General features: G+C 40.9%; 3 protein-coding genes across 3 annotated transcripts; all 3 read right to left on the bottom strand.

The window, feature by feature from the left end:
- Positions 1-12,022: 12,022 nt before the first annotated feature.
- LOC147251444 (eukaryotic translation initiation factor 4E-1A-like) lies at positions 12,023-16,614 on the bottom strand. Its single transcript, XM_086222717.1, has 7 exons — positions 16,477-16,614; positions 15,716-15,819; positions 15,500-15,595; positions 14,740-14,803; positions 13,991-14,104; positions 13,763-13,902; positions 12,023-12,917 (listed from the first exon to the last, which is right to left on the bottom strand). Exons 1-7 carry the CDS (start codon positions 16,492-16,494, stop codon positions 12,803-12,805), a joined length of 651 nt encoding a protein of 216 aa, XP_086078843.1. The 5' UTR covers positions 16,495-16,614; the 3' UTR covers positions 12,023-12,802.
- A 539-nt stretch (positions 16,615-17,153) lies between these two features.
- On the bottom strand, positions 17,154-22,628 carry LOC147251445 (alcohol dehydrogenase class-3). Its single transcript, XM_086222139.1, has 9 exons — positions 22,504-22,628; positions 21,369-21,470; positions 20,031-20,172; positions 19,847-19,934; positions 19,505-19,724; positions 18,885-19,145; positions 18,526-18,661; positions 17,641-17,779; positions 17,154-17,534 (listed from the first exon to the last, which is right to left on the bottom strand). The coding sequence occupies exons 1-9, from the start codon at positions 22,519-22,521 to the stop codon at positions 17,510-17,512; spliced, it is 1,131 nt and encodes a 376-aa protein (XP_086078265.1). The 5' UTR covers positions 22,522-22,628; the 3' UTR covers positions 17,154-17,509.
- Positions 22,629-23,030: 402 nt separating this feature from the next.
- On the bottom strand, positions 23,031-27,195 carry gar1 (GAR1 homolog, ribonucleoprotein). Its single transcript, XM_086222140.1, has 7 exons — positions 27,119-27,195; positions 26,654-26,818; positions 25,565-25,719; positions 25,395-25,454; positions 25,183-25,309; positions 24,466-24,588; positions 23,031-24,371 (listed from the first exon to the last, which is right to left on the bottom strand). Exons 2-7 carry the CDS (start codon positions 26,802-26,804, stop codon positions 24,361-24,363), a joined length of 627 nt encoding a protein of 208 aa, XP_086078266.1. The 5' UTR covers positions 26,805-26,818; positions 27,119-27,195; the 3' UTR covers positions 23,031-24,360.
- Positions 27,196-27,224: the final 29 nt, after the last annotated feature.

Below are 27,224 nucleotides of genomic sequence, written 5' to 3' on the forward strand. Positions count from 1 at the left end.
TTCTGCTTTTGCAACTAAACTCCCTGAACATTCACCAAGTGACTTTCATGAGCTGTGGGTGTAAAATGTTTGCGAGCTATAAAGTTACCAAAAAATATATGTAACTGTTATGTTCCTCAGATTTACCAAAGAGAGAAACAAAAAAAATCCACCAAACTCTACACAATCTACATTATTACAGCTTCTATCAATGTTTGGGGGGGGGGGGGGGGGGGTCAAAAAGTTACTGCTATATCTTTAATGTATAATGAAACAACAAGGCTGCTGCACTGCTGCCTTGTATTGCCTCTGGTGCAATAGATTATTCATTTTAATCATTTCTGAACACTCCATGCTTAATTTTTACACGGTTAAGTTGAAAAAAAAAAGGACAAGCTATGCTAAAATAGAGATCCGTTGCACAGCCCTGAGCGAGTGTGCACAGCTCCCTTGGTCATTGCAGCAGCTTCATTTGATTATAATGGAAGCCCCAGCCATGTTGCCTTGTGCAAAGGCCTGGTGTATTTCAGCTTATTTCAGTTAGAAAATGCCATAATTAGCTTAACATTTGGCTCAAAGCACTGCTGTGCCTAAGTGTAGTCTCAAAAAGCTGCTAGCATGGCTGTAGATTATTTGTCCTCTTTTGGGAACTATTCTTTTTATATATATATATATATTTTTTTTTTTTTTCACTCTGGCAGGAACACAAGCTGGAGCCTCCTCTCTGTACAGCAAAGGTCAAAAGTTTGATCCCACTTGTCAGTGTCCACTCCTTTCAACTCACACAATCTATTTTGGCTTTATTGAGATGATAACCAGTTGACAAGGACAGACTGGGACTAAAAATGGCTCTGAACTTTTTTGTGCCCAGATCAGACCACAAAAACCAGCATGTGGGTACACAACAGGATGTGCCCCACCATAACAATCCAGCCTCAGATAGATAGATAGGTAGATAGATAGATAGATAGATAGATAGATAGATAGATAGATAGATAGATAGATAGATAGATAGATAGATAGATAGATAGATAGATAGATAGATAGATAGATAGATAGATAGATAGATAGATAGATAGATACTTTATTGAGCCCGTAGTACCACCACTTGTACACATACAGGCAAGTTTTGCACTAATAAAGAGCTTTTCAAGAGGAAACATGTTTGCCAGGGGTGGCACTGCATCTCTCTTCTTCTCTTATGTTTATGTACTTCCTACATGTTTAACATGGCTATAAAATATTTTTTAATAATAAATGGGCTGCTCAAGTGGACCCCAGAGCACCATGACCAGTCGGAGGATGCCGGTGGATTATCTCTCACAATAAACGGTAAACAAATGTTTATGAGACATACATGATTTGTTTGGCAATTTAATCTCCACAAATGATGACCATTTTAATGATTTTTGAAGGGGTAGGGTTAAGGTAAAAAAGCTGATTATGCTATAAAGGAGTTGCACAGTTAGCTTATTCTTGTTAACCAAAGACCTTGTTTCAGGCTTATTTATTGAAAATCACTGCAAGGATCCCGTTGACTTTGAGCACAGGAAACTGGACATTTAACAATTCGAACTTTAAGGACTCGTTTCTATGTTTATCCTTTATTATGCCGCGTTTGTGATCTTCCCGTCTACCTGCTTTGGTGGTGAGCTCATCATCACTCTTAATGAGGGAAGCAGAAGTTTCTCACATGCATAAATGAGGGTTTGAAATGTTGATTCTACGAGCTCATTATCTGTTCCATAAATTAGACTTCACGTGTCACTTTTGTCCTACTTTCTAAAATATTAACACACGAGGACAATCACCGTGAGCTCATGCAGCCAGTGAACAATCATCTAGATAAAGGTTGCTCCAGTGCATTCATCAGCATTTCTCATATGGAATATGTTGCCAGGGAAACACCATGTATGAATGACGGCCTGACCTCAAAGTCAAGATCAAATTTTGAATAAGAAGCATATCTTAGCAGCTTATCCTGTCTCAGTTATACCTGATGTAAATGTGTTGCAGACTTCTTTTTTTAAACTGGGTCAGAAAAAACTGTCTTGTCTAGGGAAGTAGGCCCAGAGATGGCTGATACCCAATGCTTTGGGGAATAGATTTAACATAGACCGGATTCTGAGGCTGCAACACCAGTGATTACTGCTGAACTGACAGGAGGGAAAGCTCATTTAACTAAGTAACTGCCAGGGGATCTTTTTCCTGCCCAAACTGAACATGTGTACTAAAATTAATGAAGGGAAATGAGCGCTTTTAAAAAACAAGTTAGTCACCATGTTACACACGTACACATTACTATTTCACCAAGCTCAAAGCTGCCAGGAGCAGGTAGGAGCTGATTGTCTTGCTCAAGGACAAATCAGTATGGATGGAAACACTGCTTGGAATATGGAAATGTTTCCATTTATTTTTCTGGTAAAGTAAACACCAGAGGATGTTAGTTTTCTAACTACATTTTATCAATTTTACATCATTCATTCTGACAGATTCTAATCATATTTTGTTACTCTTTGCGGCTGCCATACTGAGAGAAGTTCTTTATTCATAGTGACACTTTTTCAGCAGGCATACATAAATAAGCACATTCATACGGTCCATAATTCATAGAGAAATGCAAAAACGAGAAGACAAAAACTGGCAAAAAAAAACAAAACAAAGGAAGATAAATAGGCTTAACTCATTTCACTTAGCAATTTAGATTTGTAAGAAAAATTATGCTTTAAAAAATTCAGAACTGCAAAGAAAATAAAAGATTTCATCTGTTTAGGATGACGCACGAGCCATTTACAATATTAAATAGTTATCGGCAGATGCAATAATGAAGCTGCGCATCCTTTGTTTTTCTGGGATCTATGAAGGTCTGGCTGTGGGCTGCTTTTAGACTGCTGATGTTTTAGGGGTGAGTCAGAGAGCGTTTATTTACTTTGCACTTCACTAGTATGTGATCTTTTTGTCTTTTGTCTCCAAGGTTGGACTGAGATGCTTTTCTGACATCCGCTGAGCACGATGATACTTATAGATGAAGGATTTCTCAAATCAGTGCAACTGCCTGCAGCAAACAGCAGCTACAACAGTATCATGTCAATAAATTATGTAATATATAGCCATGATTTACATCATGCAGTAGAAATATAAGATTCTTTTTTATATACAACAGAGCATCACTCTTAAGAATCAAGTTGGTCACAGATTTGAATTAAGAAATCTTAGAACACCCTGGAGGGATTTTTTTTTTCTTTTTTCAAATTTGGCACAAACATCCAGTTGAACTCAAAGATGAACTGAAAAGACTGTGGTAGTCAAAGGTGAAGGTCACTGAAACCGCACAAAAAACATGTGGCCATAAGAACTGATACACTCATCATTATGAAATATTTTACAAAAGGGGACAGCCCGGCGGTGCAGTGGTCAGCACTGTGGCCTCACAGCAAGAAGGTTCCAGGTTTGAGCCCCGACTTGGGCACGGGATCTTTCTGTGTGGAGTCTGCATGTTCTCCCTGTTCCTGTGTGGGTTCTCTCTCTGTGTGGAGTCTGCATGTCCTCCCTGTTCCTGTGTGGGTTCCTCCCACAGTCCAAAGGCATGCAAGAGGGGACGAGGCTAATTGATACTCTAAATTGACTGTAGGTGTGGCTGTGAGTGTGAATGGTCGTCTGTCTCTCTGTGTTGGCTCTGACATGTACTGGCGACCAATCCGGGGTGAACCGCGCCTCTCGCCCAAAGGCAGCTTGGATAGGCTCCAGGCCCCCCACGAACCTTAACAGGATAAGTGGTAGAAAATGGATGGCTGGATGGATGGATGGATTTTACAAAAGACCAAGGGTCATCTTCAGTGTGAAACCATACAGCAGACATGTCTGGCCAGGCTTATTGTCGCCTCTGTGACGTCTTACTTTTTTTGTTGTTGTTGTTGTTGCTCTTTACTTTTTTATCAAATTGCCATATGCAGCATTTACAGTATAATATGAGCCTGGACACACACGAATGAACTGCAACTTGGCATATCACTATGAAGTGTTACTAATTCTAGTCTTCCGTGAAAGTGACGGGACGGAAGCCAATGTCTGTGTGTGGATGACCATTATCATCATCACAGTTGAGGGTGGGCATGGAGGACACAAAACTCCGTACCCTCCCACTACAACTCATTGAACTGTTAAATTAATGAGTTCACAGTGGTTTTTCATTGGCTAATGTCATTTTGCAAGCATAGATGAATAATATTCTATCATCCTGGGGCAGGACTAGGCTAATTTACTGTCACTATCACTAGTGTTTGGCTTATGTTTGCTTTATTACACTTCTTTCACAGAGGAGTGTGAGGTTAATTTAATACTATACTTGCTAGAATTATGTAATTGAGACTTCTGTTCAGCTCTTGCAAAGCTAAGATAAATGCCAGATATTCTGGAAGTGAAACTGCCATTAAAATAAAAACGAGCGGCTCCCTGAATCCAAATCTGTCTATTTTTCAAATGATATTCATGCCTGTGTTTTTGATTTAGACAGAACAATTTCACAGTGAGGTTATATCTTTGGCGAAGGTAACAATCAAGCCCAACCTGGGATCGTACTTAAATGAGTTGGTATTCTGATATGTCTGTCATGGACAACGCTGACAGCAATACCAAAAGGTGAGGCTTGTTTGGGGAGTAAAATACCTCTTGCATTCTTGAACATGGTGGCAGCAGAAGCTGATTTATGAGCATGAATATGGGCTACACAACCCAAAGCTGGCTGTTTTACTTCTCGCTATCCCCTTTCTGATGAGTAAAGTTACATTTGTTTGCAAAGTCATTTCTATCAAATATGTCTGTGACAAAGTGGTTTACAGAACAAAGCATATCAGTGCAGATTAAAACAGGGGACAAACAAAAGGAAGATCAACTGGATACAATCACCGAAACATTTCATCCCACAGATGCTTCGGGAATTTGATTTAAAGTTTTTTAAAAGTTTTGTATTTTTATATTTGACATTTAAAGTCGAATCACAAAAATGTTCTTTTTTATCTTGATTTCGGTTATAATTTAGGCATGTGAGTTGAGTAGAATACTGAAAAGGATGACTTTTCTATTGAGGCAGTGGTCAGCGCTGTGGCCTCACTGTAGGAAGGTTCTGGGTTCGAGCCCTGACTGGAGCACAGGATCTTTCTGTGTGGAGTCTCCATGTTCTCCCTGTTCCTGTGTGGGTTCTCTCTGGTACTCCAGCTTCCTCCCACAGTCCAAAGACATCAAGAGGGGACGAGGCTGATTGATACTCTAAATTGACCGTAGGTGTGACTGTGAGTGTGAATGGTTGTCTGTCTCTATGTGTTGGCCCTGCGATGGACTGGTGACCTGTCCAGGGTGAACCCCACCTCACGCCCGAAAGCTGCTGGGATAGGCTCCACCCCCCCGCAGCCCTCAACAGGATAAGTGGAAGGAATTGAATGGATGGATGGACTTTGCTATTGTTGAGTATTGTTGTTTTTCCAAACTGCCATTTTGATTATGAAATTCAACATCCACTTCCCCAATTTCCCAAAAGTGTAATTTCAAATTGAGAACTGGTGTGTGTCTAACTCATACATTCAGCGCAGCACTGGTCACCATCAGATGTCATTCTCTGGTTGTTGTATTCACAAACTATGGTGCAAATCGCCAAGCTGCAGACTTAAAACTTGTAAACGACTGATTAATTCAGTAGGGCTGTGTAATAAAATATAAACAGCAGTATATTCCAATTTTAACTTTTTTTTACCACAGTATTTTAACATTTACAGTTTTTCAGTAAATTAGTTTCCCAATACGTGTCATATTGTATCGTATATTGGAATAAAATCACACAATGGCTCATATATCCTATCATGCAGTCCTTGCCAATAGCCAGCCCTATAATTATACCTCATACATAAGGTGAATTGTGTTCATGTATTCAAATGAGAATAAAAAATCAGTCTATTCCAACCATGGAAAACTGGACATGCAGGTTTGCACTTGTTGCTGTGATTTGTCTAAAACATGCAGCATGAAGTCTGGGGTTCACCTGTGTGTGACTTATATGATATGAAGCCTCCAGTATTCTTCTTGGCAAATGAGAGGATTCCTCGCACTGGTTCAGACAGAAAGATGACAAGATTACTATTGACTCTAGGTCTCTGCCAGCAGCCCCATGGATAATAACCAACCTGCTGAGCTCTGCTTAGAGTCGTCAGAGGCAGCTGCTGGTGAGGTAGCGCAATCGAGAAAACAGTCCAGTGACATGTCTGTCAGGAAACATAGAGGGAATCAACACCTCCTGTGGATGCATGGAGCTATCTGCAACCTTTTACGCTGCAGCCTCATCCATACCGCTGTTGTGTCAGTGGGTTTATAGCTCATGCACTTGTGCATGGGAGGCAGTACAAAAACATCAGTCAAGTCAAGAGGGTTCACGGCTTGACTCTCCCTGTCCCCTTTTGTGTGCCGTACAGGGGCTGGTGAGCAGGAGGCTGACAGTTGCCTGAGGCAATGGGGAGAATTGTAATGTGGATTTTTTTGATTTGGGGATATATAAATAAATAAGACGCCAAGCTGCTATTTACAGATATCCCCTTTCCCCTCGTGTGTGCAACAGAGACATGCTCAGAGGAATCCCAATTTCCTCCACCAAAGAGTTTGTGGAGTAGTGAACAGTTGGAGTTTAGAGGAGTCAAGAGTGTGGTTGTACTGCCTCCCTGTGGAAAGCAGAATTAATGAAACCTTTTCATAGATAGATTGATAGATTGTTTTTGTGACATGGGCATCACCGAACCTCTGTATCAGCAGCCTCCCTCAAGCTCTTGTGACTGAATGGGATGAAATCCTTGCAGCCAGGTTCCAAAATCTTGTTGCAAGTCTTCTCAGAACAGTGGAGTGTTATATCTGCCTACTAATGTGCGCAGTTTGGGGTTAAGATGTCAGTGAAGAAAGATATGACGAAAAAGAAATGTAGATCAGACAGATAATGGTCTCTGTAGCTGCACATTCTTGATAAAAGCTTCCAACTGATTTGCCAGTGAAACAGCTTTAAAATAAAGTCACAGCAGTGAGTAATCTTCTGTTTGCATCACAGCTCCAGATTCGATATGGCTGAAACAACAAACTGAGGCTGCTGTTTGAAATTACAAGCAGGAACACAGTGAAACTAAAGTCTAAAGTAAAAGATTCCATTAGAAGCTATAAATTTATTGAAGTTAGAAGTGAGTTTAGCTTAAGATAAAATAGGAGGCTCTGTTAACATGCAGGAGAACAACTGCCTCGCTTCTGTGCACCTGCAATAGAAATGCATGCACTTCCTGCTTCATGATCATTTATCATAATTCAACTTCCTATATATAGCAAGTTTCTGCTATGACAGTGTTACACACTGGTTAACGGACAGATGATTGATATACAGACACTTGTAAAAGCTATCACAAAAAATAAGTTGTACACATATTCATGACTTGTGTTTCAGTTCAGCTGGAAAGGGGTTTAAAAAGAATACTTTGTCACTAACAGTGACCTGGAAGTGATCAACCGGGCTCCATTTGTTAAGGGTCGAGGGGGCACATACCAGGTCAATAAACTGGATAGGTAACAAGGAGTAAGGCTCTTCAATCCTTTAAATTGACTACCAAAGTGAAAAAATCAATTCAAAAGCTACATGGGAGCCAGAAAGAATGGAAGAATTTAGCCCAAGTGGAAGGAGACCTTTCTAATACCTGAATAAAATGTATTACCAAAAAAAAAAATCAAGATCAGGAAAAGATACAAAATGACTTATAATCTTAGAGGATGGAACATGTGACCTTGTTATCAAAACAGAAGTGTGGATCAAACATTGAGAGAATGCCAAGGACACCATGAAAGAAATAGCAATAGATACTTTAGCTTTTGAATATTGATGTCATATATGTATTCAGTTAAAATTCATATATGCAGTAAGCATGCAGATGTGGAGATGCTAGTGTATCCTTAGATTGCTTGTGACCATGAGCTTTGAACCCCATAACAACCAGCAGGTTCAGAAACAGACATTTTTCAAGTGTCAAGCACAAGTGGAGTGTGACAAATACATTTTCTGGATTAAGCCCACCACTGAGTTTACCTGAGTTCTTTTCAGAAAGGACAACAAACTGGATTTGGTGAGATTTTCTAAATCCTGACTTAAACAGATTTCTATTAAAAAAAAAAAAAAAAAAATTCTGGATGTATCTCTCACCCTGTACATGAAAAATGTTCTCCATTATTGTATTCACTGCACAAAACACAAGTCATCTTTATAGCTCCTGCATCTATCTCAGTGTTCAACTTGTGTCCTGTTCAATCACATTTTCATTAAATGGATAACAGATGAAGTAATAATACTGGAAGAATTTTAGCTTTGGTATCAAGCGGTAGTTAGCAGTAACTTTACATGCAAACTGATCTGTTTTATATATATATACATTTTTTTAATCAAAGCCCATGTCCTTGATAGCCTTCTAGGGATTTTTTTTATGTTCATTCATTATTTCTTGAAAGATGGATTTATTTAAGCTGTATCGCTAGTTTATGCTTCATTGCATGAGTTCTGTGTACTGATTTTCCTTGAATTAAAAAAAAAACAAAAAACTGGATCAACCTTTACAATATGTCACGTCATTCAAGGTGTATTTTTTTTGGCCACAACAGGCACCAAACAGCCATTTCCAGAGGAGGAACAAGCTCCAAGGGAAAACTCTGCTGTCTGCTCTGCCTGCCCAGCACCAAATTACAAACTGATACGGTCAGAGACTACGGTGAACATGGTGGAGCTTTTGGCGGCAGCTGTGATTAATTGCGTTACATTACCAGAAAACCTTCAGGGTTAACCTCTCTTTTGTACTTTACATCATGTTTCTGCTGCCTGGAAGAGGCCAAAAAAAAATCAGTCAATGCAAAGGAAAACGCCAGTTTTGCAGGAAACACGACGACAGTTATCGTCTTCTCCTCTGTGCAGACCCGGAGGCTGCTGGTTAGTGTAGCGTTCTGAGTAAGATGCGTTTGTGGATAGTCATCAAAAACGATGTTCTCTGTCTGTTTTCTGCATAACTGAGGTTGTACATGATATTTGCAATTTAAAGTTGAGACTTTGAAATTTCAGAATCAGATAGATGGCATCACTGGATCTACTTGACTGGGCACAGTGATTTGACATTGCATCTCAAACCATTTGGCCAAACAACGCTGACAGCGAGAAGAGAGACTCCTGCTAATCATGCCACGAGGATTATTGCTTCCTTTTGAATCAAAACGCTGATTCGTATCTATGTGATCACTCTTGCAAGAGATATGTTAACCCTTCCCACCCACCATAATTCATTGTGCTATGCTAACTAGCAGTCAGCTGGTCTATGGGTTTTAGCACACTAACAGAGGAGAGAGGCATAGCTATCTTCTTGTCTTGCTCTGTGAAGGATGGGATTAAGTATATTCCCCCCCAAAAAATTGGCATGCTACTTTAAGTAAAAGGGAGACTAAATACTCTTTCATCAGCAACTGTAGCTTCCATAAATTTCCCTAATTTGTGTGCTAGAAGAGTCCTTGAATACAAGTGAATGAGAACTAATTGTTCTCAATAGCTTCTGCTTAACTATAATTCAAGAGATGGAGCACATTTATGTTGCTTCTGTCAATTAAATGTGTAAAATTAGGATTTGCACATCTATCTGTCAGATCAGGTTTATCAAGCTCCCACAGCTCAGATGTCAGCTGTTAGCACTAGAAAGTGCTAATCAGTGAAAAGAAGAAGGCTAGAAGAGGTTTTGCATAAATCAATACTGTATGTTGTTGCTAATGGGTCGTCTGTTTCGCGAATCACAAATGACAGGCTCTGCAGTAGCTACTAGATCATGTGCCCGAATTGAACGTTCATCTGTTTTTACATCTCCTTGATGCAACAACTGATCTACTAACACGCGTAACATCATGGAAGAAATGAAAATAATTGAATCAGCTGTTATGAGTCAAGCATTTAATTACATTAACGCTTTATCTAATTTTTTTTGTCTCTCTCTGTCTCTCTCTCTCTCTCTCTCTCACACACACACACACACACACACACACACACACACACACACACACACACACACACTAAACGCTCTTACTGATCCTCCTAGAAACAAGACCGTCAAAAGAGGACTTAAAAACACCAAAACACAAGATTACCCAGAATACACGGTGATATTCCTGATTTAAAGAGAACAAAGTCTATTGTTGTCATTTTACTTAAGTACATATAAAACATAAAGGGTGAAACTTGCTATTTGTATTCAAGTCATGTCCAGCTGACCAGAACTGAAAGTCCACAAAAATGCAGCTAAACTCCTGGAAGCCACCTCCGGCACTTTCTTTCAAAGGGAGTCAAAACAAGTCTGATATTATCAGCAGAGCTACACTGATGTAGAAAGCCAATAAAGCCAGAAGGACCCAGGGGCACTGCAGTCTCATCCAACCATATACGTAAGATCTGCATCACTATTTCCATTTTATTTCTATGCATTAGAGAAATAGCCCACTGAAAGAGTCTGGATCATTCAGCAGACATGGAGCTTCTCCTGGATGAGTCAGTGTCATCCATGGAGGAATTGTTGACCCTACGGAGTCTCTCATGGTTGGATTTTCTCTGTTCTTGCTGTTCAACAATGGCAAGTCAAAAGTGTCACCAAAAAAAAAGTCTGGAAACTTTTCCAGGTTTTGCTTGTATTTTCAATTGTGAGGCTGCCTACTAACCTTGTATTCTCTTCACACGTTTTTGTTGCTGCGCTGTAGTCACTCCCTCTTACCTGTGGCCAGCGTGAAATTATGCCCTGATTTATTGAGCCAATTATAGGGAACTTTATTACAAAGTGATTGGGGGGGGGGGGGGGGGCGGCAGCTAATGGTAATGGATGCTACTTAAATCCCTTCACAAACCTTAAAATTAGTGTAGCCTAATAAAGGTTAAGCCCAGCTCAGCATAAATTACTGTGGCTACTCCAAAACCAATTAAAAAAACAGGAATAAATAAAGTTGTTAAAAGACGGGATATCAGATGTGCAATTTAACAAATTGCTTGGTGTCGGCGAGATGTCTCAAGAACATTTTTCAAATCTAATAGAATTGAGCTTATTGAAAATGGCACGTCCGTGAAAGAAATTCACCACACTGCCTTGATATTCCAGTGTTGAAAACATCTGTATGAGTAGAAAAGCCCTGTTTCAGCATCATGTTCACACACACACAGTATGATGCAGTAAATAATACAGCCAATAAGCATCTGGCTCACACTCCAACGCTGTCGGTAGAATTGCTCAGTAACGTTGGCTGCAGGCTCTCCAGCCTATTACTTTCCCACATTCATTTGCCAAACTAGACTTACTGGCTCCTGGTTGTGTGCCTCTGCCAACCAATCTGGGTACAGTTAACGCTTGTGTTTGCCCAGTGTGCTGAATGTGGGGCAGAACCTTCAGTCAGAATCGCCACGATAAAATTCATCTGAGTTTAAAATGTCATCGCTTTACCCCATTAGATAGTCAGGTGAAATTTTATCAAGTAATGGTGTGTGAATTCTAGAACTATGTGCATAAGCGCTTTTTTTTTTCTTCATGCAATCAGTGACCTTTGCTCTTTTAATCACCAAAATCTAATGACATCATGCTGAAGTCGGAGTGAACGTTTGTGCCAAATTGTGCCAAGTTCCCCGGAGGTGTTCCAGTTTCATTTTCACGTTATTGCCAGCACGGAGCCATTAAAAAGGGACAAAACACGAAAAACTGTCACACAGAAAATACATCAAGTATGTTTTCCAAATAACGCTGCAAATGAATACACCTCAACTCTTTTGTTACCTGCATGCCATCCTGTAAACTTGATCATCCAGAACCCCTGAATGTGTGTAGAAACATCATGAATGCAGATGCTTCCCTCCAGTAAAGCACCACCTTCATGTTGTGGGGGATGAGAGAATGAGGTGAATTTATATTTTGGCCTGTTATTTTTGTCTTCCCATGTCCATGACATTGACATGAAACTGCTAATGTTGGAGAAACTCCACTCTGCTGTACATGTTTATTTACATCTCTCCTTTATACAGTCACTGTTCAGAGTTGTGGGTCAGGGTGTTACATTCAAGGCACAGATCTGAATCTGGAATGGAAGTGATGATACGTGTAAACTTCAATTAATTAGTCGATCATCAGAACTCAAGCCAAAAACAAAACAAAACATAGGAACTTAATAGCTGAAAAAAACACCCTGCCCACTGTGCTTAGACAAAAAAAAAACAAACACTGAAATATTACACTGATTAGGAAATTATACCAATCAGAGATGTGTGCTACAAAAGCATTTTCATTACATCTTCCTGTGCTCTGAAACTCAGCATTGCTACCAATTGTACTGCACAAAGTGATAAATCTGGGATGCTTCTTCTATTTTGTTACAAGGTTGGAGTGGCACTATTGGCTGCCAAACTTAAATCATACGGCATCAAAGATTTTCTGTTTTCTCTGCAAAATAGTAAAAAGGTCTCACCAAACTTCACATATTGCACAAGCTGCTCGACAAGAACTTCATACACTTCAACCTGACAAATTCTCCCAAAACTCGCAGCTGCATTAGAAAAGAAAAGAAACATCACATTTACAAATGATTATGTACAGTTAAACAGCGGCACTTACTCTTTGGCAACAAAGAGGTAAACAGAGGAAGCATGTTTGTAGTCAAGTGTTTGTTAGTGGTAGTACATTCATGGGGCAAAATTATGCTGATCAAAGAAACAAAAAAAAAAACAAACAGAACAAAGACAGGCTGATGATTTTTGGGTGATGGATCCTCAGGCAACAAACTTGTTCTTGGTTGTGGAGCCGCTCTTTGTGGCCGTGTCTGCATGTGACTGGTAGCCGATGATAACCTTTTGTGGAACACCTAATCGCTCCTTATACGTGCGCCTGAAAGGACAAACATTAATTGCATACTGGACAATGGAAAAGTCTTCAGTTGCCACAGCCAAAATTTAAAAATAATCTGTTCTTGGTTGGATAGTTAAATTTAGGCCAATGTAGTGCATGTTTCATATGGGATGTTTTCTAATTGCATGACTGATCCAGAGGGCATTCGTGAAAAAAAACTTGAGTTGGGAAACCGAGCAAGTGGTTTCTTTAAGGAACATGCCGCGCTTTACGGAAACTGGCTTCTTGCCATCCTCGTCTGAGCCAGACAAGAAGAGAGATGCACTTCACTCCTCGGTTTGCTCACAGTTCAGAGCTGAGACTCAGACACCAAATGACCACTAGCGAGTTTATCACAATGACTGCTAATGTATGGCAAGTGTTAGCATACCTCCAACCAAACAAATCAAATCAGACAGAAAACTTTCAAGACCTTAATTTATCCAGAAGAAATTCTCCTCATCCTCCCGCCCAAAGCTGGCCATGATCAGAAGTAGTAGAAGAAGTTTTTTAATTATTTCATAACGAATATTATGAACAACCCTACTTCTAGCAAAGCAGGTTAAGACTGTTTGAGACTTTTGTCAGCGGTATGCTAACACTTACCATTCATTGCCTTTCACTGTGCTAAGCTAATCAGCAGCTGGTCTCTGGAGGTCTCAGCTCCATAATGCTTGCACAGAGGGGGGGAGGGTACTTATCTACTTGTCTGGCTTTGGGGACAATGGAGAATATGAGTACTTCCCCAAAAGGTTGGCATGTTCCATTTAAGAGCTCTATCACGTGATAAACATTTCCTTTGCTTCATCTTGACATTATTTCAAACGTAAATGTGCCATCCTCACCCTATGTGTGTGATGGCGTCTTTGTTTTCATAGTCAGTGGTCCATATTGCTATTTTATCTCCTTTGGCTCTGACATTGATGACAGCCCCACACACATCGTCGCTGTAGTCATCAAAGGCTTCACCCACAAGACATAAGAGCTGCAAGAAATAAGACAATTTTCAAAATGAAGAGCAGTCTCATTGGTAATTCGATCAAGTACCCAGACCATGACAGGACACAACATACCGTCTCCAACCAGAACCGATCCAGATCAGACTTGCGTTGCTGCTTGGACAGAGTTATCAGCCAGCGGCCGCCTCTGCGGTTCCGTTCATCCTCCCACATTGGTTCAATCCCATCCTGCATCCATATTTAAGGTTAAAACCTCACAACATGATGACACTGACAGCCTAGTGATATGATAAAAAAGGTTTTATATTTCAAACAGCATTCCCTCCACTGACAGATGTGGTTGATTTCATTTGTGCATTTCATTCTTGCCCTTGTAAACAAAAAGACTCGCGTTCAAAACACAAGTTTACGATCAATGAAATATGCTCACAAAACTTATGATAAACTGCTCCATTTCACGAAAGGAGGCAGACTCTATCCTCAATTTATGTGTTATGTAGCAAACTTTGACATCAAAAGTTCTTGTCAGTTCTGCTGACGACCAACTCTTCCTTTATTAAGCTGATTTTGATCACCGAGGAAGATGATTTGCTGTGTAGCTTAACTTGCTGCCACTCACTGAGACACATTTTCCCTCACGGGTATTTGTATTGCGGCTTATTTGATGATGCAGGATGGCAAGTCAACAAACTATCCAGAACAAATTAACTATCTGGCAACATTACTTCACGTCAAACAACAAAAAAGAAAGGACAGTGGAGAGAGCACGTTGTGAAAAGATTTACTGAAAGACTCTGACTATAAACTGTAAGTTGTAAGTGAACAGACTGCAAAATACGGGCGACTGAACAAAGCCCTCTTACCTTAAACAGTGAGTAGTCACAGCCAGACATCAAGTTACTGGATAACTGAATGTGATTGTATAGTCTGTCAAAAAAGAATGGGACTGGTAAGACCTGACAGCGTGCGATATCAATCTCCATAAGCATCATGAGTGACAATAACCACCTTTCTATTTCAACGATATTCCCGAGGAATACACAGAAACCTCAACTGTGTGGCTGCAGCGACTAATATTAGCCTTGTTGACTTTCAGCAAAGCAAATAAGATGGCAGTGGCCGATTTGTTTGCTTATGTGAAAGGTTACATCTAAGGTTGCTTCAATATGTATACTTTCATCTGAAGGCGGTGTGGATAAAGACCAACTTTTTTTATCTTGATTATGACTGACAACAACCAAAACACACATCAGTACCAGCCAGATTATTGTTTTAAATATCTATATTAATATCAGCCAAGACAATTAGTGCATCTGTATCTACTATGGCATAGAGGGAAAAGAGGGCAGATCACAAACACAGCAAGAAATCGTCATAGCAGCGTCATGAGGTGAAAGAGAACTACATTTTAAAAGGTGTTGATACCCAAAATGTTACATGGTTTTTTGGAAAAGTGGGAGGAAAAAAGAAAGTGATGAAGTTTTTGAGTGATGTTGTCTTCATTATAAGCAGGCCTGAGGTTTATATGCAGCAGCATTCAAAACTTCTCTCAGATTAGCAACAAAGCTGGAGTGTATCTCTTCATCTTTCAGAGCGATCACACCAAGACAGTTATATACTTACGCCCAGAAGTCTTCCACAGTGTCAAATTTGGAGATGAGTCGGAGGTTGGCTTGCCACGTTTTGCTTTTGTCATTCTTGAAGAACCAAAGAGCCCATCTGAAAATCAGAGTGAGCGGTGTAATTAATGTCTGTTGCTCACAGCCTCCTCTCCTTCACTGACGTGCCAGACTACACAGTGATAAACATAAATATAACAACAAATGAAACTGAACTTACTTGTTTTGTAGTGGATGCTTGATGTATGCTTCAGGGTTCACAACCTTCTGGATGGTAGTTTCACATTTTTCCTTTTCAGGATTTGCAGGAACTGAGGTTGACACCTAAAAAGATCACATGCCATTACTGTGCAGAGTAGTGTTGACATTCGTTGTATTTCCTCCCACTCTGACTTTTATCGTTCGAGAATCATATACAGAAAGTCCCGTTTCCACTTGTGCAGAAGACTGCCTTTGTGCTAAAAATTTAATAAAAAGTAAACGATGCAGTGGATTAAACCCCAAAATTAAGAGTAGAAGATCATGATCGTCATAACAATAACTATGAAAAACCGGTATGGTGGCAACCGCTTCTCTTGTCTTTCCAGAAACTTCCAAACAAAAATGATGTTTAATCAGGGTCTAATAACCTGCAGGACGCGTTTGCCTCTTCCTCTCCTTCAGCTGAGCATCAGAGTTCATTTCGGGTACCGACAGAGGTTTAGTTTCCCTCCCATATGACGACGTTTCATCAAAGATATCAGCCCTCTGGAGAAGAATTTGAGAAGAATACCCCGGATAAAAGCTGCTAACTTCACTAATGTTTAGCTAGCGACTTCTTTTACGTGTCACTGTCATAACGGGAGGTGTAAACAGACACTGGGGTGCTCTGATAACCGGTTCAAACCGCCGCCACAGTGTCATAAATCCCCGGTGTGTAAACGTTTTGCTTTAAGATTTAAAGCCCCGGTTGTAGGTACCAGCAGGTTGCGGTTGACTCACCACCAGAGCGGTCGCCATCTTCAGGAAATCTCAATCAGTTTTTTGGCGCGTGTTAAAATAGCTGAATGGGCCATGTGGTACACACCACTGCGCATGCGCACAACCCCATCCGCGTGTATTTCATTCCCTCGGAGTTTGTTCAAATGGGCTGTTCAGACGTCGAGCTGAATCAAGCCATGTCCTGTGTTACTGTCAACGTAAATGTCAGTGTGTGACAGGGGCAGCATGACCCAGAGGATCAGGGTCAGGATAACACGACCATAAATCAAAAGGGTTCCCAGTCGATGGGGCAAACCACTTCAGAACTATTTAAGTGGAAAACCTTGAAATGTAGCAATGTAAAGTGTAATTTTTGTGTCTGTGAAATGAATGAAATACAAAACGGTTTGTGTTGGATTCCTCACACGTTTTTGTGTGTGTGTGTGTGTGTGTGTGTGTGTGTGTGTGTGTGCATAGCAAATCAAATATCTACAAATAAGACACCAACTGCTACGGCAAGTTAAGGTCATTAAAACAATTTATCAATCCCCAAAAAACCAAAACAAAAATAGCTGTTGACGTACACATCCTGTGGCAGAGATCAGCTCTGACACAGCTGCTCATCTGGAGGATGGCCACACACATTTAGCAAATATTATCAAGTAAAATTACCTTCAGTAGGAAGTTTGTGACACTACCAGGCTGTGATCCATAAAACCCCGCCCCAAAAAACTAAAGGGTACCTCACTTTCAGTGTTTTCTCTGGTTGTTTTAACTAGTGTCAAACATATTGCAGAGTATACACTGATGTTAACATCTTGTGTGTATTTTTGAATCTGACACATCTGCACATATACAAAGTTCCCCAGAAACCACAAAGAATGTGAGACACGCACATTTTCAAAACATTTAATGACTGTGTTCAACCGCTTCAAACAGGCTGTTTAGAGAAAATAAGAGCTAACACAGAAAATTGTCATCATTCATGTAGAGAAAGTTGTGCAATTAGAAGAGAAGATTGTTTCATGTGGAAGGGGTTCATGTGTGAGGCACTTCAGAGGGTCAGGACGGCACGGATGCTGCAAGAAGAAAAACACAAAATCATTCATAAGTCAGGACATTAAAAAAAACTATCTGTGATAATAAAGACATATTCAAATGCACTTAACATTAAGAAGTTCTCACCTCTCTCCAGAGTGCATGAGGTCAAATGCCTCGTTAATTTTGTCGAAGGGCAGAATGTGTGTCACAAACTCATCCACCATTAACTTCTTGCTCATATAGTCTTCCACCAGTTTAGGGACGCTTTCCACGCTCTTCCAGCCTGGGGGTGAAAATCAAAACCACCTCAAGAATCTCAGCCAGAACAAAGCTAAAAAAAAAAATATACCAGTTATGTAACAAAACTTTGAACAAGAACAGTATAACTACAAAATATATGAATCGCTACTCAAGCTCAGCACAAGCTGACAAGACAGTTCTGAGTGTCGACCACTGATGAGATGGTGTAATACACCTCCAACAGTTTGCCTCTTTTTTGTCTGTCTTATTCAATTAATATGATTTCTTGTTCTTTAGTCTCTGGGCAAGGTCAAAACAGTTTCCAGTTCTTAAGCCTTTCAGATTAAGTTCTCATTGACACTTCTGAAAACCCTGACTGGTGAATTTATGGCCAGGAGCCATCTGTTGTGAATCTGTCTTCCTGTCCTGTTTGCTAAGTGCAAAAAGAGAAATATTAAAAGACGGAGCTTCTGTCAAAAATGTTGAGACTGCAGCACTTTTGGTGGAATAACCGTGACCGTCTCAGAGTGGCTGTGACCGAGGCTGGCAGCTGTGTCAGAGCCAGGAGCGTCATTAAACATACATCACTATGTTTGACCTCCAAAGTCAAACATTACAAACATTTACACTCCAGTCATTTACATTCCAGCGTGGAATGGCTTCCTCTCTTAAAACTATGACGGGATTTTGGACTTGTAGAAAGTTTAGAACTGCAGCAACACAATGTAAAAAAATAAAAAATAAAAAAATGTAAATGAATCAAAAAATTGAACTGCTGCAGCATTTCACCTCCAAAGGCTGTGCCCCGCCACACTCGGCCTGTCACCAGCTGGAACGGCCTGGTGGAGATCTCCTGTCCGGCTCCGGCGACACCGATGATGACACTCTCACCCCAGCCTTTGTGGCACGCCTCCAGAGCCGCTCTCTAAAATATTCAACAGTTAGTAACTTTTCTACTTTTTGGGGTATAAAACAACATGAATTTGATTTTCAAGACACAATTTACACATAGTGGATGCTATGTCAGCTATATCTGGAAAATTGCAGGACAACTGAGATAATAAAGCTACCGAACGCATGCCAGGTTGCTATAAGCTGCTACAGGGCCCCTGACCCATCATAAAATGTGAACATAAAATAAATCCCACCATGATTTGTACGTTTCCAATGCACTCAAACGAGTAGTCAACGCCTCCGTCCGTCATCTCCACCAGAACCTCCTGGATAGGCTTGCTGTGGTCTTTGGGATTCACAAACTCAGTGGCTCCAAACTTCTTGGCCATCTCAAACTTTGTAGGGTTGATGTCCACACCGATGATCCTGGTTGCCCCAGCAACCCTGCAGCCCATAATAACAGCCAGGCCAACAGCTCCAAGGCCAAATATGGCACACGTAGAACCAGGTTCAACCTGTGCATGCGGGGGGGGGGGGGGTAAAAAGAGAGAGTCCAATCTGAAGTAACACTCTCTCTCTCTTATTTAACAGAAAATCAACACATGAAAAAGATATCAATGGTTTTGGTAATGCAGCTTTGTTTTATTCCCCTGTGTTTTTACTGCGACTATTTCAAAATCACTGAAAGTGGTGAGACTGAGCAGCCAACTGACATTCCCAATATTTTAATTTCTTTCAATTGAACCTTGATGGCAATCCTTTGCAAAAACAACCTTTTGAATAAGCATTAAATATTAAAACAAATATTTAAAAAAGTGTAAATCTAATCTAATCACACCAGCATCTTCAAGCATGATCTTCCTGTGTTACCCACCTTGGCAGTGTTGAGAGCTGCGCCGTATCCGGTGGAGATGCCACATCCAAGAAGGCACACTTTCTCCATGGGGGCCTTCTCATTCACCTTGGCCAGAGAGATGTCAGCTACCACAGTGTACTCAGAGAAGGTGCTGGTCCCCATGAAGTGAAACACCTGCTTTCCCTTGCAAGTAAAGCGGGAGGTCTTGTCAGGAAGCAAGCCCTGGCCTTGGGTTACTCTGCGGGGATGAAGCACAAGGAAAAGTTGTTGTTTTTTTTCCTTGTGCATTATGACCCCAAATCCAAACTATTTACGATAACATTTCAGTCTCATACATAAAAGTAATTCAGGGTTGTTTACCTAATTTTCTGGCAAAGGTTGGTCTTAGGATTTTTGCAGAATTTGCATTCTCCACACTGGGGCACGTACAGAGGGATGACAGTATCACCTTGGTGGAAGAAAATTAAAAACAATTCAAATAAATCCAAATTGGGGCCCTTAAAATTCTATTTCAATTTTACATCCTGACACATTTGCTGCTTACCAGGCTTGAATTTGGTGACGCCCTCACCGACGCTCTCGACAATCCCAGCGCCCTCATGGCCTAAGATGACTGGGAACAGGCCCTCAGGGTCACTGCCACTCAGGGTGTAGGAGTCTGTGTGACACACCCCTGTCGCACAGATCTGCAAAGCAAATTCAAACTGTTTTCTCAAGGTGCGCACACGTGATGCAAGTTGCAATCAAAGCCAGCAGACATAATTGGAATGTCATAAATCCTTCTTACAGCCTTTTTAAAGTTGAGCCTTGGGAAACTTGCCCTTTAGCAGATGAATGTGAGGACATCCATTTCAGTTTAAACTCCAGAAACAAATCATTTCACACAATGCAAGCCACATTTCTCCCTGGAGGAAATGTATTGCTTCACGTGGCGCATAGGTGAAGTACTTCATTTTACCACTAGATGTCCCACTTCAAATCTCACAACTAGGTGGAGGAGGCTTCCCCTGGAGGCCATAAGGTAAACTAATCACTGCAACTCCAGTCATTCATAAATCTGCTGATAATTATTGACTTTCAGGATCAATTTTAGTGACCTCACACACGAGACCGTCACCAGATTGCAGACGTGTATGAGCTACAGTTTAGAGAGACACTTTTTTTCCTTCCATCTTTCTCTCTGATTGACCATTTTAGTCCCTCCCAGTCCCTGCACAGCTGTTGTCTAGGTTATGCGTGTGGCGTCCAGCAGTCGTTCGATCAGGAGTGACAAACAAATCTTTTTCTCTGTTCATTGGGTGGAAGTGAGATGCAGCAGAACAATCAGCCTAACAGTCGGCAGACATGAATGAGCTGCGCTGCTGCCAAAATCACAGTGGAGTCTTTTTCTTGATGTTTCGACTTTGGTTATTTATGAGCCGCAGCAATGAAGACTCAGATCCAGAATGTTGTTCTCTAAGTGTTTTCTTGAGTTTACGTGGTTTTTCTTTTGTCACATCAAAGAAACGCACACGAACTTCAAGTAAACAAACACGCGTGTGCCAAGCACAGCCATCCCTTCCCTCCTCCACTCAAATCTCAGCAGTAAAGCATCAGACAAACACTACTGGCTCTTCATCCTGTCACAGACATTCAAACATAATCTGGTGTTTATCACTTGCCAAAACATTTTGGATTTAGTTCCATGACGCCATCAGAACAGGTTGCTGACCATAATTCATAATTCTGTTCAGCTGGTTGCATAAAATGAAACAGGTTCAAGCTCAAACAGCATTCTGAACTCTTTGGTGAAGAATTGACGGGGGAAAAAAAAACATGATTCAAAAAGGTAACTGGTCACTGAGACAGTCACATACTTGTTGCATTCTAGTCAGTCTGGTACCTTGATGCGAACTTCATTGGCCCTGGGTGGAGCAACCTCCACCTCCTCGATGGAGAAAGGCTTTGCAGGCTCCCAGGCAACAGCAGCCTTACACTTGATCACCTAAAGGTAAACCACAGCACCGCATATTATCTCAAATAATGAATGAATGAATGATTGCCAGTAACATCATCTTATACTTATTTACATAGTAATCTTTCATGCATATATTTTAAAGATACAATCAAAAGACAAACGTCCGATTTCAGGTACAGTCAAACTCGTGAAAATGTGTTTTAATATTAAATTCAGTCTTGCAGTTTCACGTTCTTCCTTGCACTCGTCAGTCGTTACTGTTCTTGTCATATTCATCGAGCTTAGAACCCAATACTACAGAATACTTCAACAGCATCACAGTGACCATCAAAATAAAGCAACTCCTCTCACGCAGATTCAATAAGGACTGAACATCCTAATCCACATTACTTCTGCAGTGCGGGGCTGTTGTGTTACACTCAGTGGGAAACCTCTCAGTGGTTCCAATGCTTTGGCTCAATTTCTTTATGGAGGATAAATTTGTATGTGTGGATGTTAAACTCGATCGCTCCTCACCTTTGAGAGAGTTTGAAACGCACATTTTCTAATAGTAGTTGAAGTTCCAGGTGAGGTGTAACATCCAGGGCGTATGTGGCAGTATCACGTATAGATACATACAACACACGGATAACAGGACCCCACCCGTGTTTACTGGGGGCTGTGGCAGCAACAGTGACCTATGAACCCTATCCAGGATTACGCAAGAACAACTCCCCTACCACTGTGAACAAATGCGTTACTTTGCTATTTAGTGGGGGAATATTGTGCATTCGTTTTGGTTTCTGGAGCTAACAGGAGCAACACTAACACGCCTCCTGAAGAAATCTGCATCTGCCTTTAGCGGCTCAAGTCCATTATCAGCAGTCCACATGCAAATAGCAAATAGCTTTGGACGAACCGCCAGAACCAACATCTCTAACGGTGCCATAATGACTGGAATCCGCTTGAGGTCATGAACGCGGGGAGAGAGAGAGAGAGAGAGAGAGAGAGAGAGAGAGAGAGAGAGAGAGGGGGAAAAACATGCAATGAAAGCTTGAGGGTTTTCACTGAACGAACTTACTTTTCCAGCTGTCGCCATGTTTGCTCAGCCCGCAGGAGAAGTGAGGACATCGCGGCGCACAGCCGCAGATGAGGGAGCGTTTCGACCAATCAGAAATGAGAACGCCTTGTGACGTCATCCAGCGAAGGCGAAAGCTATCGGAAGACAATCAAAGCAAGTTTCCCTTGGAGGAATATTGCCTTACAATGTTCTTGTGTTTTTCGACGTGTTGTTCAATAGGGATTTTGTTTTTAACTTTGGTAACTGATTTTAATTTTCAACTCCGAGGAAATGAGCATTTAACATTTATCTAAGAACAAAAAATGAAGAAAATAACCCCTTATATTCCTAAACTGAGATCAGTTTTCACGAGAAAAAAATTATGCTGTTTTTCGAAATCAACAAGACTATCATGCTGTCATTTCAGAAAAATGAGAATCATTACTGATTAATTAAGAAAAAACAGAAGTTAAATAAATGATTTTATCAATTCATAAAACATTAAATTATGACTGATGAAAAACTTGTTCTGTAACGAAAACCTTCTATCAATTAAAAGATTTTTTTTTCAGCAGAGGAATTTAATATACTTCTGTAAAGTTTTGAACAAATTAAAACACAAAATGTAAACTCGAGGCTACTACAGCGAAGGTAGGCAGGTAGAAGCTGCTGTGACTGAAAACTAGAACACCTGCAATCTTATTTTTGTTCAGTATAACATTGTACTTCATTGTGACAGAATTCTGAGTTGTTTTGTGATTTACCAATGACCTCCACTGCAGTATTTCACTTTTTTGCCGTCTCTTATATAATGGCCATCGATTGTGCAAGTCTTTGTATTAATCTCAGTCAAGGGTTAATATTTATGGTTCTTATCTGCGACATACACTTTACCGTCCTAATACTATAGTGCACCAGGAAACATAGGGGTGTGTTCGTCGCTCTGGTTAATATCAGATGTGTGAAAAGTCCTCTCGCAGACATTGCCGTTATGTCATTTGTGTATTTTTGCCACTGTACTTGCCTCGGGTAGAACTGTGCCTTTCATAAACGACCTTGTGATTTCATATTGGAATCGATTAAATGAAATATCACGGGAGAAGGCCACGTTTATATCTCAATACTTTTTTTTCTGAATAACATACTGCATTGAAGACTTTAAACTAGAGACCTCATGTTTAAGTACTTCAGGTTTCTCTCGACTCTCCTATGAACTGGTTCGGTTGTTAAAGAAAACTTATTCTGTAATCAGGAAACTTGTCTTGTCATTGCAGGATTTACTATGGACAAAGTTGATTTCCCTGCTGAATATGCTGGTATCTTGCTGACTGGAGTGCATGTAAGCACACACTTCGGCCAAATGAAAGCGAATATTCTTCATCTACATAAAGCGGGTGGATTTCTAAGAACTCTTCGTTCTCCATACAGTTCTGTGATTCTTGAACACAGAAAAAGCTACAATATACCTTTTAATCGAGGTCATTTACAAAAATGAGTGAATGAACTTTCTGTTTTACAAATTATGAGAGTAAAAGTCTTGAACAAACTTAACATTTACACTCTTATTTCATCTGACACATTTCCATATCTGGATCATTTATCGTCACAGCCACACACGTCACACAATCGGCACAAGATAATGACAGGTCAGTTCAGAAAGGGACCCTCTGATCAGGGGGAAAATGTTCTCACTGTGTTACTTTATAAAACATATGAACTCTTTAAAAAGAAATGAAGATCCATCACTCATACAAAACTGGTAGAAAACTGAGAATAAAATGAAACAGTCAAGTAAGAAGAGGCAATGTCCCATTTGTTATCCGCGTTGCCAGACTCCGGTGTGCTTCACTGCCTTCTCAGAGTTGCACCGCTATCAGATCATCTTCCACCTACGTGAGAAGAAACACATGAAAGACAAAGGCATTGAAGAAAATAACGTAAAAATACAGGTGAATATATTGAGAGCATGGACAAGGAACAAACCTCGGAATCCGCGACCGCCACCTCCTCTTCCTCTGAAGCCGCCTCCTCCTCCCCGTCCTCCACCTCCAAATCCTCCACCCCTGCCCCCACCACCCCTGCCACCTCGACCGCCTCGGAATCCACCTGAAACCAAAGCAAAGTGTGATCAAACGTCTCCTTTCATCCACATTATTAAGCAATTAAAAGTCAGAATATTGACATGAGCTGACGAAGTGACAAGAGGAGAGAAAAATTAATCGATTCTTACAGTGAAACTCCACCCAAAAAGTGTATTTTTCCTTTTGAGTAATCATAAATAGGTGTATGGCAAAAAGTTTCAGCGTCGCTTCTTTGTGACTCCAGCACACAGACAGAGCCATGTATATTTAGCTCAAAGCTAATGATGACTTACAGCTAAGGACGGCAAAACTATCCATAAACATCCATATACAAACTCTAAGTGACCTGTCTGGTTTAACTGACGTCTTCCTTATCCAGCCTCAGTAATCCAAAAACACGTTGATTTGAGCTAACATCAAACTACTCCAACACCTGGGGTTTGGCAATGAAATGAACAAGCACAAGGAGCGCGGCCAGCTGGATCAACTCACGCATACTCATTTGAACATTTACTAGAAAAGAAAAACAATCGGTTCGGGTGAAGTATCTCTTTAAGTCCTGCCATCATCTGAAAAGTAATATACATCGCCATTAATCAACTGAATGTGAATGCGTCACCTCCACGACCACCACCTCTTCCTCCACCTCTACCCCCTCCTCGGCCTCCTCTTGGCGGACCCTTCTCTCCGGGCGGTCTTGGGAGGAATCTTTGCAGCGGAAGGAGCTTCATTGGATCTATGTAAAACTGAACAAGAATGTGAAAATTAGCCACACTTTAGTACAAAACTGCAGTGACGTGCGCAAAATCATGCAAATGATGTGTTTGATACCTTCTGTAATTTCTTGAATGAAGACGCCTTCATGTTTTCTGAAAGTTTGACTGAAAAATACTGTAAGAGCGAGTTAAGGGGGGATACGATTTCGGGGGTAACAGAAGTATGACATCTACAGAGGACTTTCTCAACACACATTTCACTGATATCATCAACAGAAAGGATACGAAGTCTCGCAGTTGGCCGAAGATTTCATCCACTTTTCCGATCTGTTCCTTGTTTTCCAAATAGACCGGAGCATTGAAGTAGGGAACTTTGTTTTCTTCTGTTGTACATTTACACACAATGTCATCCTCACACGGATGCATGAACTCTCCCAGCGCTGCAGGGACAGGAGGATATAAGCAACAGCATGCAGACAGAGTATGTAGCTGAAGTTGTGGACTTGAGGGTGGCAACCAATCAGAAAAGCCATGGCTCTCCATGCCTGGGTTTTTTTTTTTCTCTAAAAAAATAAATAAAGCCTGAAAATTTTGGAAAGTGATGGAAAGTTAGTTCACAAATAAATGAAGGTTAAGGTTTCCACTGTTCAGTTCAGAGCACTATGAAAAATCTCATTTGGGGAGGATCGTTTTACTTGAATACATGACAAAGCTGAATCAAACCACAGCTATTAACATAGACCGATACATTTTGACACGTGTCAACAGAATGTATGGATGTGGCTGTTTCCCTCAAAGCCATGGAAAATTAATAGAAATATATTGGTAATTTTCTCTATGAACTCAGCACTTTCATGTGTGGCCAGTTTTTCAGACAGGAAGCAGAGCATGAAGATGATTTATGGCTCCGTGGCCCTGACATCCACTGAACATCTCTCACGTGATTTCACAATACAACAGACTTTGCTTCCTCTATGCGGGTTTTAAGTGAGGGTTTGAAAAGCAATTTAGTCTGTTTGAACAAATGTCCGCAACAACATTTCATGAATGAGCCCCACTATGTTCTTGAGCTCAAGGATGGAACACATTGCATTGCCAAGTGATGTTAAAGAGGCAATAACAGTAATACTACACACTGTACTCTTATCAACTTGTAAAGTCAGATGGAAGTCACAAGGATTGATTGAATGGAGAGTTGTGAACGAAATACTGTGCATTGACAATTAGAAACTGACTTCAATGGAGAGAACTTTTGAGTGTCAGACTTTGGCTATCATAGAGCGTCCACACTCATCTGATTTGGCAGACATGACATGCACGTACGTGATTCACGTCTGACACCTGGATGACTCGATCGTGACTCGATGTTCTTACCAACAACATATTCTGGAGGTCCAAAGTCTTGCTGTCTGTTATAACCACCTCTGCCTCCACCCCTGCCACCGAATCCTCCTCTGCCTCCGCCACCACGATTAAATCCACCCCCTCTTCCACCGCCTCTTCCACCTCCTCCTCTGTACGACATTTCTCTTCGGATATCTGCGAGGACAGTACCATGTAGAGAAAGCCACACGTCAAAATAACGCTAACAACAGAACAGAATTCGCGCTGACTTAATTGTAGTCTAGGGTTTACGAAGTAATGTGTTCTTTCGAGTTAACCGTGTAGCTTCGGCTCACAAGTCCCAGCTAGCCGCTAGCTCGTTTCATTCATGTAAATAAACACATTCAGACGAGTCTTCACCCTCAACCCAGTACCCAATGCTGACAATGGAACCTGCAACGATTAAACGTTTGCAACACTATCGACACACATTGATAAAAGTCGTAGATTACTCACAAATTCAGCTGCAGCTACGTAAACTCTGCGGGTCTTCAACGCAGTGACCACACGTGTGATTACAATGTGCCGCAAAGGCATTCGCAAGTGTCGTGCTCACGGAAAC

Source organism: Aulostomus chinensis, chromosome 13, assembly GCF_037954235.1.
Source record: "Aulostomus chinensis isolate RoL2024-O1b breed Wild chromosome 13, RoL_Achi_v1.0, whole genome shotgun sequence".
In the NCBI taxonomy this organism is placed as follows: domain Eukaryota; kingdom Metazoa; phylum Chordata; class Actinopteri; order Syngnathiformes; family Aulostomidae; genus Aulostomus; species Aulostomus chinensis.